This window comes from Vicugna pacos, chromosome 9 (assembly GCF_048564905.1).
Source record: "Vicugna pacos chromosome 9, VicPac4, whole genome shotgun sequence".
Taxonomy (NCBI): domain Eukaryota; kingdom Metazoa; phylum Chordata; class Mammalia; order Artiodactyla; family Camelidae; genus Vicugna; species Vicugna pacos.
This window is the reverse complement of record NC_132995.1, coordinates 63,659,760-63,672,584: the sequence shown is the minus strand read 5'-3', so window position 1 is coordinate 63,672,584 and position 12,825 is coordinate 63,659,760. Positions and strand designations below refer to the sequence as shown.

Below are 12,825 nucleotides of genomic sequence, written 5' to 3'. Positions count from 1 at the left end.
TTAGGATGCCCACAACCAACCCATCCTCTTGGGCGGCAGTTGACCTCACCACCACACCCTTGTCCCTGCTCTGTGTTCCAGCCTTCTCTTGCAAAGCCGGGGAGTTTCTGGACATGAAGGACCAGTCATGTAAGCCATGCGCTGAGGGCCGCTACTCCCTTGGCACGGGCATCCGGTTCGACGAGTGGGACGAGCTGCCCCATGGCTTTGCCAGCCTCTCAACCAACATGGAGATTGAGGACAGCATCACTGAATCCAAGGAGAACTGCACTTCGTGAGTTGCCCTTCTCCACTCACCACGCCCTCCCTTACTTCCCTGTTCCCCATGCTCAGTAAGGGGCTGCAGGGGGCACTCCACAGCCTCCTCTCCTGCTCTTCTGGCTGTGCAGGAAGGATGGAGTTGAGGGAGACAAGCTGCGGGGGTGAGGGGTGGAGCAGGGCATCACTGGACTTTCCAACGCCACGTCCACCTCAGCCCAACCTTGCAGACCTAAGCTTACCAGTGACTGACAGGCATTTGTGACAGGTGAAAAACACGGAGAAATAGAGAGGTGGATTAGAGGAACAAGGGTTAAATGGCCCAGTCTATTTAAAACAAAATCCAGTTGGCTTTCTACCATGGAATTTTAGATCAGCCAATAAACTTCCTCAACTTCACTGCAACACAATGTGCAAAGCATTGGGTATCTTCCTGGCTTTTGGTGCTGGGTTCTAAAATTGGTCTGCTAAACCTGAGTTTATGGGTTTGGGGGAATAACGTAGGACTAGAGCTTTGGTCAGTGGTGGCTGAGATCTTCCAAACCCTTTGAGGCCCCGGTGACCAGAAAATTCTCTTTCTCAGAAGATCTTTTCCGTCACTGAAAAGCTCAGCCCAGGGTGCTTAGCGAACTGGGAGTTATCCTTAGCAAATCTTTAGATGTTTGATTCCAGGGATAGGAAGTAAATAATGTACCTTCTATAGTTCAGGCGCTCTTCTGGGTGCTTTCCATGTGGTACTTTCTATAGTCCTCACACGAACCCTTGTGAAGGTGAAATAGGTATTATTGTTCCCATCACACACATGAAGACCTGGAGGCTCAGAGAGGTTAAGTGACTTGTCCTTTGCTACACAGCTTACAACTGAGGAGACTGGAATTCACACCCAGTCCCAAGCTTTCCACTGCCCCATGCTGCCACCTTTAAATAACATTTAGTGCATGCAAGGCAATATTGGGTCTAGAGAGGAAAAGTAGGGGGAATACCTAGACGTAAAAGACAATTTTTCACTGCTCTTTGTTAAATATTGACAAAGACTGCAGGAGAAATCCTGGGGGGTGATGGAATTGTTAGGGATCTTGATTGTGGTGGTAGCTTCATGGGTGTACACATCTATCAGAATTCATCAAATTGTACATCTGAAATATGTGTAGTTTACTGTACAGCAATCATACCATAATAAAGGTGTTAAAAATAAAAAATGCCTTAAACATATTCATAGGCATTTTAAAAAAAGAGAAAGAAGAAGGTGAATACAGGAGAAGAGTACATGAAAGTTTCTTTTATACCCAAGCAGCCAGAAGGATAAAAAGGAGCTAATAATTGTATTACACCTGGATTTCTAAAGGTGGGAGCAATGCCTCCCATTCCTATGCTTAAATCTCCTAGAGGCACCATTGTCTGAACCAGGCTGCAGGCCTTTAATAGTCCACCTTTAATTTATTTCAGAGTTCAATATTATGAACCAAAATCATTAGCATGTCAACACTGGCAGCAGAGATAAAGCCAGAGAAGATTCAAGCTGGAAGGAGACAGACCGTGTGTTTAAGGCAACCAGTGCCCCTTTTAGTCCTGATAGATAATATGGCTGACCCTGGACAAGGTGCAGGCCTGGCTCACTCAGTCAGTTCCCACCTGCGTGAAGGAAAGATTTCTCCCTCTCTCTCTGGGGACGGCAGTGACAGTCCAGAAATCATTATCTCTCAGCAAGGCAGGATGCGGGCCTGTTTGTAACAGCTTGTGTTTCCACAGCACAGACTGCTTCAGGGCCTGGGTCTGAAGGCCTCCCAGGACATCCCTGGGATGAAGGCATCCCCCTGGGCAGGGGAAAGGATGTTTCTCCTCTGCAGAGGTGGAGCAGAAATGGCCACCCTGAAGGTTTTGTGATTTCCCCACTGACCCCACGAAAGGCAGTAACTGAGCTGGTATCGAGTCTGGCTTTCCTGCTCTCCTGTGTGTTTGCCTGAGCCCACGCCCACTGCCTCCAGCCCAGCTCCAGCCAGCATCACTCCTGCCTGTTCTGCCTCTAGCACCTCCCAGCTGGTCTCCGCTTCTACCCCCAGCCTCCTCCAGGCCGCTGTCCACTCAGCAGCCAGACTGATCTTAAACACAAACCCAGTCACGGTACTTTCCTGCTCAAAACCCTGGATTCTGTGGATTCCTATTGCTCTTGGGATAAAATCCAATACCTTACGGCCTGCAGGGCTCTGCCCGACCTGGCCTCTGCCCTCTGCCCATTCTTCCAGCCTCTCTCAAGTACCTCTCCTCCTTGCTTACTATGCTCCAGCCACCATCCTAAAAACTGCTGATAAACATGGTACTCTTCTTATAGGCTGTGGTAAGGATGAAATGAGATGATACTTGGAAAGATTTGGAGTGATGCCTGGCACTGGAAATCAATCAAGACATGTTATTATTGAACGTGAAATGATCTTCACCAGGGACAGCTCTGATGAAAATCAGAATTGTGATGCATTTTGCAAATGTAACCCACTTATGGCATCCTCTTAATTATTCATCCGCCTTCAGGAGTTATTTATAGCAGATACCATGGAGGGCGTCAGCATTAAGTGCTATCTGTTCTACTGAGAAGAAATCGATACCATTAGGTTAGCTGGGTATCCTGGATGAGCTCAGCCTAGGTATTTTGGATATACTTCCGTTTGAGAAGAATACTAACTATTGAAGAGCTGGAAGTATCATGTTATTCTGACAAACACAGGGGGAAACCAGTGGACTAACTTGAGATCCCCTTAGCTGACTGTTAGTAATAAGTGGAGACCTGGGCTGGTCTCAGGCAGAACAGTGGAAGAGTGGGACTGTCTTTGATCACCCATTTCCTACATGCATCTGTTCAGTGCCCTGATGCCTTCCTATGCACCAGGCCCAGGGCTTGGTGCTGGGGAGACAGTAGTGAGCAAGTTAAGTTTGGTCTCTGCCCTCACAGCATCTACAAGGCAGCCAGGAAGACAGGCAATTAAAATATGATCAGAAGAGGAAACCAAACTGCAAATAAACTAAGAAAAGATGCTCAACCTCACTAATAATCAAGGAAATAAGATTTAAAGCCCAATGAGACACTATCTCCCACCATATCATATTGGCAACAATTTAAACATCTGACCATTTCAAATGTGGGGAGGATGGGGAACAACAGAAGCTGTCTTGCATGACCGGTTGGCATAGTTGATAACAACCACTTTGGAGCACAACGTGGCAGTGGCTGGTGAACTTGGAGGTTCACATACCCTCTGACCCAGCAGTTCCACTCCCCGGCTTTCAGCTCAGACGTGCGTATAAGGAGACAGGCACAAGAACGTTCCTAACAGAGTGTGCACAATGACAAAAAAATTGGAAACAATCTAAATGTCCATCAACAAGTAATGCATAAATAAATCTTGGTGAACCATATAAAGCAGTATTATGTACTAGTAAAAATGAAAGAAGACGTTTTATTCATGTAAGAAGATGGATGAATCCCACAATCATACTTGTTGAAGAAAGAAAAGCAAGTTTCAGAATACACGAGTATGATATCATTGGCATAACACGGGAAGCACTATCATGCACTATGCTGTTCAGAGACACATGCGTAATTAGTAAAGGGCCGAGAGCCACATCGGCATCCTAAGTACCAAATTCAGGAGAGTGGGTCCTTGGCAATGGGGAAAGAAATGTGTGATGCAAAGGGGGTTGAGGTGAGCCAAGCATACACCAAGGCTTCTGCTGTATTGCATTTCTTAAGCAGGGCAGTGGGTCTTAAATATTTCATAACATGTTTAAGTGAAATGCAGTAGGACTGTGGTTATGAGAAGGGAAACTGTGAGAGCAGAGACAGGTTAAGGGGTCAAGGAGGACTTCTCAGGTTAGGTGACATTTATTCTGAGACACAAATAGGAATTAACCAGAAGGAAGGAGGAGGAAGTTTGTTCCAGGAGGAGGGAACAGTGTGTGGGAAGACTCAGAGATGAGAGAAAGTTTGGCAGAGGAATTGAAAGAAATTCGTACTTCTCTGGAGTACAGAGAGTGGGTGAGGGGTTTGTATCCAATCCTAAGGGCAACAGGAAGTCACAGGGTTTCAAGCAGGGAAGTGACATGGTCAGATTTTTGTCCTGGAGGATCTCTCCAGCCACACTGTGGAGAAGGAATGGGAGGAGGCAGGACTGGATATAGGGAGGTGAGTTGGGGCCAGTTCTGAGCTGAGGGGGGTTGGGGGAGGAGCAGGTAGAGCCCTTGGGCAGGGTAGGCAGAGTAGAGAGATATTCAGAAAATGAAACCGATACGCCGTCCCTCTTCCCATAAAACCAGTTCCTTGTGGTGTGTAAAAGTGGACAGTTCCAAAAAAAAAAAAGGGGGTGGGGGTGGGAATTAGACCAGATGGATTTCTGAGTTCTGAAGAATAGTTGTATGTAAACATTCTTTGACAGCTTTAAGTTATGCGAACCTGGGTTTAAATCTCAGCCCTTTCACTTGCTGGCTGCATGATACTGAGCAAGGTACTCACCAAGCCTCAGTTTTATCATCCATTAAATGGGGGAAAAATTGCACTTCCTCCTACTGATAAAATCAGGAATGTAAAACATGTAGTTCAATACCTGGGAGAAAGTAAGCAACCAATAAATGTTATCTATCTCCCCTGCCCCAGCCTCACCTGTCTCTCCTCTGGGTAGTTCCATGTAATGTGGGGGAACACCAACCTATCTTCCTCTTGGCTGTACCTCCAGGCGCCTTGATCTGGAGGTCATTCTTTACTGAGCATTTTCAGGTCTAAGCTTTCGCTTTTGAATCACAGATCCAGAATTCCTCAGAGACCTGGCAGGACATGACACTTGCATATCGGCCAAATCCTGGTGGGCTTAGCTTGTGACTGTGAACTTGTTTTCTGTTCCCTTACAGGTCCAAGTGGGTTCCTCTGGGCGACTACATCTCCTCCAACACGGACGAATGTACAGCCACGCTGATGTACGCCGTCAACCTGAAGCAGTCTGGCACTGTTAACTTTGAGTACTACTACCCAGACTCCAGCATCATCTTCGAGTTTTTTGTGAGCCCCTGGCCAAGGGGGAGGGTGGGAGGCAAAGGCTCTCCAAGGTTCAGATTCCTTTACAGCAATCACACGCACAGTCCTGCTTGGGAAGTTTCCACCGTTGTTTTTCCTCTGGAGAGAACTGTGGGCAAAATGAGCTGAGGCTTCAAGAGGCACAGATAAAGACAGAAAGTCACAGGACCCTGGGGGAAAGAGTAGAATCTGAGAGATTCTTGGTGTTTCACCCTGTTCAGACATGAAAACAGCATGTAGCAGCTCTGAGTTACACATTATTTCTTTGGGGTCAATGCACTGACAGTTTGTGTGTGTAACTAGCTCCTGACCTACTTCAAGGCTCATGAGTTCTGAGCTCAGTCCCTAGAGGAAATAGGCAACTCTTCCCCCATAAGAAGGACCATGTGGAGGGGCTGGTGCATCATAGGGTAAGGAACTCATTTCCTTAGAAAGCTAAGACTCTGATCTCAAATTCCTGCTGCCTCAGGTTCAAAATGACCAGTGCCAGCCCAATGCAGATGACTCCAGGTGGATGAAAACCACAGAGAAAGGATGGGAATTCCACAGTGTGAGTATCATACCAGCCTGCTCCAGAAAAGGGACCAGGTACCTTTCCTTCAAAGAGTGCTTCCTCCCAGTCTGGGCCTCCACTCTCCTCTCCCTAGAAAGCAGAGGTCTGACATGATGAGGGTGCTCTGGTTTCTCTCCTATGGAGCTGACAGAACCTGGGTGTGGACTGACTTGCTTCTATGGCTTGACCTCAAGGACGAGCAGCTTTCCAGCTTTAAGGGCCAAGTCTTCGGGGGATGGGTCATGGATAAATAGCACAGAGAATGAGGGAGTTTCAGTCATCCTGTTGTCAGTACCTTCAGGTCCCTTCATCAGTCTCACCATAGAGATGCTCATGGTATAAGGTGACTGAGGGCGAAGTGGGAGAGGGCATGGGCAGGTTTTAAGAGGAGGTGTAGAAGGAGAGAGGGGCTACACCAAGATGGGAGGACGGGCAGAGCTAGGGAAGCTGAGGGAGAGCAGCAGAATGGGCCCTGCCCTGCAGACTGCAAGAGGAGGCTTTCCAACGAGAGGCTAATGCAATGGGTTAGCAACATCTGTCTCTGTGACTGAACGAACTCTTCCTGTTTGTGGTTTTCAGGTCGAGCTAAATCGAGGCAATAATGTCCTCTATTGGAGAACCACAGCCTTCTCAGTGTGGTCCAAAGTTTCCAAGCCTGTGCTGGTGAGAAACATCGCCATAACAGGTACGGAGAGCAGAGAGTGGGACTGGGTCTGGGGTCTGCTGCTGACTTCCGGGCCTCGTGACTCTCTGCAGGGAGGGTGGGGTTAGTCCCCAGGAGGCTCAGTCTCCAGGCTTAGTGCTCCAGGCTCCTTGCTTTTCTATGTTTTTCTTCCTCCCTAGGAGTGGCCTACACTTCAGAATGCTTCCCCTGCAAACCCGGCACGTACGCAGACAAGCAGGGCTCCTCTTTCTGCAAACTTTGCCCAGCTAACTCTTATTCCAGTAAGGGAGAAACTACCTGCCACCAGTGTGACCCTGACAAATATTCAGGTGATGTTTCTGAGGGTGGGAAGAGTTTGGTGGGGGAGGTACCAACATACACAGAGGGAGAAACAGGAAGCAGAGCCATCATTTTGGCCAAGCTGAAGACAATAATTCTTTAAAAAAAATTTTTTTTTAATTGAGGTGTAGCTGATTTACAATGTTAGTTTCAGGTGTACAGCAAAGCAATTCAGTTATACATATACATACATATATACATATATTTTCAGATTTGAAGATGATAATTCTTAAGCCCTTGCTTTCTGGGCACTGGAAGAGCCCTGCCAACTAATCATCCTTGAAATGAAATCATTCAATAAGTATTTATTGAGCCTCTACTATCTGCCAGACCCTGTTTTAGATGTCTAGAACACATCAACGAGCAGAATAGACGAGGGTCCCTGTCTTCATGGAACTTAGGTTCTGGTGAGGGAAAGACAGATAATAAATAATAACTATAATAACTACATAATAAATTATATAGTATATTAGACAGCAAAAACTGCAGGGCACCAGGGCAAAAAGAAAACGCAGTCAGGGTTAGACGGATTAGGAAAGCTTGGGAAGAGGGTTGCAATGGTTTTTTGGGGGGAGCAGGGAGGGGCAAGGACGTTTTTTGTATTTTAATGAAAACTTAAGATTATAATTATAATGTATATAGTAGATAAAAGAGGTGTAAATGTATATAGTTTAATTTATAACAACTATTATCAAAGTTAGTTTAGAAAAGCCATGGGGTTGTATTGATGAGCAGAACATTTTGATAGCAGGCGCTAAAGACAGAAGGTATATTTATATCCATTGAATTCAAAGCAAGCCTTTTCAGGACATCCAGAGTTCCTTGGAACACAGCTTGAAAACAACTGCTTTAAGGGAAAATAAGAGGACAGCTGGAAACAGCCTATCTCTGCCGTCCCTGGATAGCATCCTGAAACATCCCAACTTGAGAAACGGGATCTGGTCACTTGAGAGGCTCTTGGGGGCAGCAGGGCTCTGATGTAAGATGGACAGTGGCCCCAGAGGGCCTCTGCTCAGGCAGTCCAGTGGTTGGCACAGGGACCGATCTTCAAGACAGGTTCTGAAACAAACAAGTAGAGAGAGAGAAAGCGTCTCCTCTCATCCCCTGCAAATGCCCATGAGTATTCCATTTTGCTCTTTTTGCACAGAGCTAAGTACAAACCCAGCTCAAGGCCCTCTCTCAAGCAGACGCCCCCATCCCTACACAGACACACCCGCCTTCACACAGGTGTTACAGTCCATGTTTGCTCAGCCAAGACCAGCCATTGACCTTGTGAACTGCTTATTTCTACACTGTTCCTAAAACAAAAGTCTTATTTATCTACACAGATCTTGCCAAACGAGTGTAGTTTTCAACAAGAATAGAAATGTTTAGATCTTGGGGCAGGTTTTTATCTGTAAGTCTAAATGTCTAAATTCCTGTTTTTCCACTTGAATTTCTTATTTCTCTTCCCTGCTCTGTCAATGACAGTCTTTGTTAGTGTTTTTCTCCAGCTTCCTTTCCAGCTTCACCGTGGGACAGGGTTTAAATGGCAAGATGGTTCTAGAAAAACTGCCTACAAGTGTTTTGATCTATGTAAACTGATTTTCATCCAGAGAGCTAATGTGAAAGTGTTAGATTGGGAGTCTGAGTTCTTGAAATCTATTCTTTTGCCATAAGTTTCCTAATCCATCCCCCTTTGACTGGAAAGTGAGTTTTCACAATGAAGATTATGGTCAGCGTGGGATACAAAGAGAGGCAGATTTCTTTGGGACTTGACTCTTCCAGGAGACAGGGTCAGTTGGAGCCTGGAAAAGTGCAGAGAGAGTCTCATGTGAGCCTATGATGGAAGGTACATAGATGGTCACCACCCTGTGACCATTTAGTTATTCACTTGCAGATTTATTCCGAGTGCCCACTAGGTGCCAGGGCTTGGGCCTGATGCTAGCGTTGCAGCTGGTGTCTGCCCTCCAGCTTGTGTCAGAAGTGGAAACAGTTATAGAAACACCAAGTGTAAGAACTCCATAGTGCAGGAGGTGCTGGGATGGGAGTCCTGAGGGTAGTGTGTGGTGGAAGCAAAAAAGAGAAGTGGTCAGTCCTTTCTGTGGGGGGAGGAAAGGCTTCACCAGCTGTGGTCTTGAAAGATGAGCTGAGTCTTGAAAAATGAGTTGAGGATTTGATGGGGGCAGGATGTTCCAGAAGAAATGTGAGCCAAGGCCAGAAGTCTCGGGGGTCCAGGAGTAACGTAGTGTGGCTGGAGCTTACTTGGAGAGAATTAGTCTCTGAGGCTAATAGGTGGGTAGGGAACAGATTATGGATGAACCCTTCTGTGTCATTGCTACAGAGTTGGGATTTGACCCTATCAGTAGTGGAAGCCATTAAAGAATTTAAAACTGGGGAAGGACATGATCTGGCTTGTGCTTTTGAAAGACCACTCTGGTTGCTGTTTGGAAAATGGATGAGGAAGGGAAGAGCTGGAGGCAGGGGCCACAGTCGGAAGATTTTGCAGCAGGGGCCATTGCTAGTATCCAGGACCTAGACCAAGGAGCTGATCGGAGTGGAGATGTCAAGGACAAAGTCTTGACTGAGAGCATCTTTCTCATTGATAGCTTAAATTTGATCATTCGGGTTAATTCCTTTGTGTTATGTTTAATATTAGGGACTCATTTCCTAATAGAATAGCACAGGGTTTAAGAGCAAAATCAATAAGGTTCAAACCCCTGCTCCACCTCTTCCTAGCTATGCCACCTTGGGCAAGTTATTCGTCTGTGCCTCAGTTTCCTCATCTGCAGAATGGGAATGACAATAATCCTACTCCCTCATAGTGTCAATGTGTGGATTGATTAAAGCAGGTAAAGGATTTAGACATGCCTGGCATGTAGTAAGCACTAATTTTATAAATTCATTTACATTAAAGCCTGTCCCAGCAGTCTTCTTCTAATGTGCAAACACTCTGGGCATAGGTAACAAAAATAATAAGTAACTTGTATAGTACTTTATAATTTACAAAACATTATCTCATTTGTTAACTCATAGCCTAGTTCAGGAATGATTTCCCCATTTATAAATGAAAGAGAAACTCAGAGAGGTTAAGGGGTTTGCCCAGAGCCTGAGGTGGTGTATGAGCTGGGCCTCGTGTTCATTAGGTGCTGAAATCCTCAGAGGAAATGTTTTCCTTCAATAAAAAGGATCAGAACAAGAATGCTGTACTTCCGGAGGCAGAGAGAAGCTACTGAAAGGAGGAGGAAGGCGCAGAAAGAGGAGTTGGAGCCCACAAAATAAACTTTATCTTCTTACAATTTTGCCCAGGGCCAATCCTACAGGAATCACTTTTCACTTTCTCACAAGATGTCTAGGTGGATCACTCAAAATGGACTAGTCTCCAACTTCAACACCTTGAGGAAACCTGAGCTAGGAAAGTGAGGTCTGTCTCAGCATTTGGATTAATCATTTATTAAAACCAGCTTAGCAGTTGTCAGTGTGTAAACAGCTGGGTGATTTTTGCCGAAACCTGGAGCGGGGGGGTCAGGCTGAGCAAATATTTGACAAGCAGAGAAAGGTCCTTGTGTGGAACGGAACACAGCTTCTAACACGTAACTTGCAATGTGCTAGATCGAACATGCGAGGTCCTGGGGATTGGCATATTTTCAGCATCTCCCCCCAAATTTCTCCTGGCCAAGTCTGTCAAAACCAGGAGTCCCTGGATCGCTCTATGTTGAAACAGGCCTTTGTTTGTTAACCAAGTAAATGAGCTGAAAAGACCCCAGCTGTTTCTCAGCCAGCAGCTCCCTCTTTCCCAGGCTAATAAGATGGGGACAGAAGATGTATGGAAATATGTGACTGGGGAAGCTCCCCAGTGCAGGCCAACAAGGCAGGTAATTAGGAGAGTCTCTGATCTAGCGACTCATTTGATGCCTTGGGAAGAAGAAGGGATCAGCTGAGAAATAAGCCTTAACTGGAAGAGACAGGAGACTTGTAATCCTTATTAAAAATCCCGTGACAGTTACCAAATAAAAATAATTCCCACAGACCCAAGTGATAATAGTTACCAGCATTTAGCAAGTTCCTACTTAACAATGTAGCAGGTGTGTGCTCGTTCCTGCAGGGTAGATGTTATTATTCCTGCTCTACAAATCAGGGCACCAAGGCTCAGAGAGGTTAAGTAACTTGCCTAAAGTGACACAGCTACTAAATGATTAAGTGGGATCCAAACCCAGATCTGTCTGACTTAAAATCTCATTCCACTCTACCAAACAGCCTGTCAGGTAATGTACAAAGAGAGGCAGTCTCACCATTACCACCTGCTTACCTGCAGGTGACACAATAGTCATATGAGACATAGTGGTGACAATAGTACTGGTGGCAGTATTGTACTGGCACTCTGTAAAGCAAAGGTTTTTATTCTGGAGAAAATTAATTCCCTGAAAATTAAAAAAAAGTTATTTGCATGAATTGTGTATATTTTTCAGGATACAAGAAAGAGGTCTTTTTTTTTTTCAAATTCCCAAAAGGGTTTGTAATTCAATAAAAGTGAAATCCATTGCTTTAAAGAGCGATTCATTGACATAGTTCTTGCCATCCAGGGGCTTATAGGGTTAAAGCAGAACTAACCTAGATATAAGAACATACAGAGAGTAAAATAAATAAAACAATAGTTAATAACTTTTTTCATTAAGTACAGTCAAGGGTTAGAGATGGTGCTATGATGCCTGGGGGTGGAGAAGGTAAAAAGACTTGGAGGAAACCATCACCTTATCCGTGTAGGATGGCTCACGGAGAAGGGGAAATCGAAAGGCGGAAGGCCTTCTAGGCATATAGTAAGAGAAAATTCAGAGAAAGAATTGGAATAAGAGGATGAAGGCACTGTCCTATGCTTTCTTATGTTTTGCTTCAACCCTTCAGGAGTAGAAATACCACCAGCACAGTCAGGATTCTGAGGCACCTGGAAGATGGGACATTTCAGGGAATTGGGCTGGTGGTGGTTAACCTGCAAGATGGTCCTTTTGGCTACCTCCTTCCTGGCTGGTCTTGGCCCGTCCACCTTTCCTCGCCCTGCTCCACGGGGTGGATCCAGTGGTTTCTCATCAGCACCAGGGAGAGGGTGCCTGAGCAGGGCTTTAGGGACTGGAAATGATGCCATTCAGGCAAAGGGAAGGTGGGTGTGCAGAACTTGCTACTTTCCACCATATCTGTGCTGCGCTACCCTCCAGGGTCTTGGGCATCACAGCGTCGTGAGCAAGTGATCAAGAGCTCTGCTTCTTTATGTGACTTTAAAACATTTGTCCTTGCTTCTGCCATTTAGAAAAAGGATCCTCCACCTGCCAAGTGCGGCCAGCCTGCACAGACAGAGATTACTTCTTCACCCACACGGCCTGTGATGCCACAGGAAAGGTGGGTAGCATGCTCTTGGGGCTTCTTTGCCCACTCCTTTGGCTTTGCCAGATTAAAAGCTCCAGAGGTCCCTGAAGCTGGCACCCGAGAAAACCCCACAGGCCTCCTCAGTGCCCCTGGGGCCAGTGGGGAGGCAAAATGAGGTCATTCATTTCAGGTCAGAAACTGTTTTTGCCACATTTGTTCTTCTGCTTATTCACATACGCTCTGTTTCAAAAAAAAAGCTTTCTTTTTCTTTTGCTTGGTTTCTTCAATTTACTTCACCCCCTGGGCAGTGACTGCCTGTCCATGCATTCTTATTTCCTCATGGAATCTGTCAGACTTGTCCCCTCAGCCCTGGTCTGGCGGGTTGGCCGAGGGGATGACTCCTGCTTCCTGGCTTACTGGAGAATGGCCTGACCTGTTCAGTCGCTGCCGGCTCCCTCTTCCCCCGCAGGCTTTCTGCCTCAGAAAGACTTCCCTTTGCAGTCTGCTCTGCCGTCCAGTCAGCAGGCATTTTTGGGTACCAGCTTCTGTGCCGGCATCGTGCTCCAGTTGGGGGGCTGGTCAGAGATGAGTAAGACCGGCTCCTGCCCTCAGAGGGCT

General features: G+C 46.2%; 1 protein-coding gene across 2 annotated transcripts in view; it reads left to right on the top strand.

Annotated features, from left to right (window-relative positions):
* ELAPOR1 (endosome-lysosome associated apoptosis and autophagy regulator 1) overlaps nucleotides 1–12,825 on the top strand; it is a 60,186-nt gene that overhangs the window by 30,274 nt on the left and 17,087 nt on the right. For both annotated transcript variants that reach the window (XM_006197391.4, XM_072968066.1), the window contains exons 3-8: nucleotides 82–274; nucleotides 5,152–5,299; nucleotides 5,784–5,864; nucleotides 6,447–6,552; nucleotides 6,711–6,860; nucleotides 12,152–12,240. In XM_006197391.4, coding sequence (XP_006197453.2) covers nucleotides 82–274; nucleotides 5,152–5,299; nucleotides 5,784–5,864; nucleotides 6,447–6,552; nucleotides 6,711–6,860; nucleotides 12,152–12,240 — 767 coding nt within the window. The remainder of the gene's footprint in view (nucleotides 1–81; nucleotides 275–5,151; nucleotides 5,300–5,783; nucleotides 5,865–6,446; nucleotides 6,553–6,710; nucleotides 6,861–12,151; nucleotides 12,241–12,825) is intronic.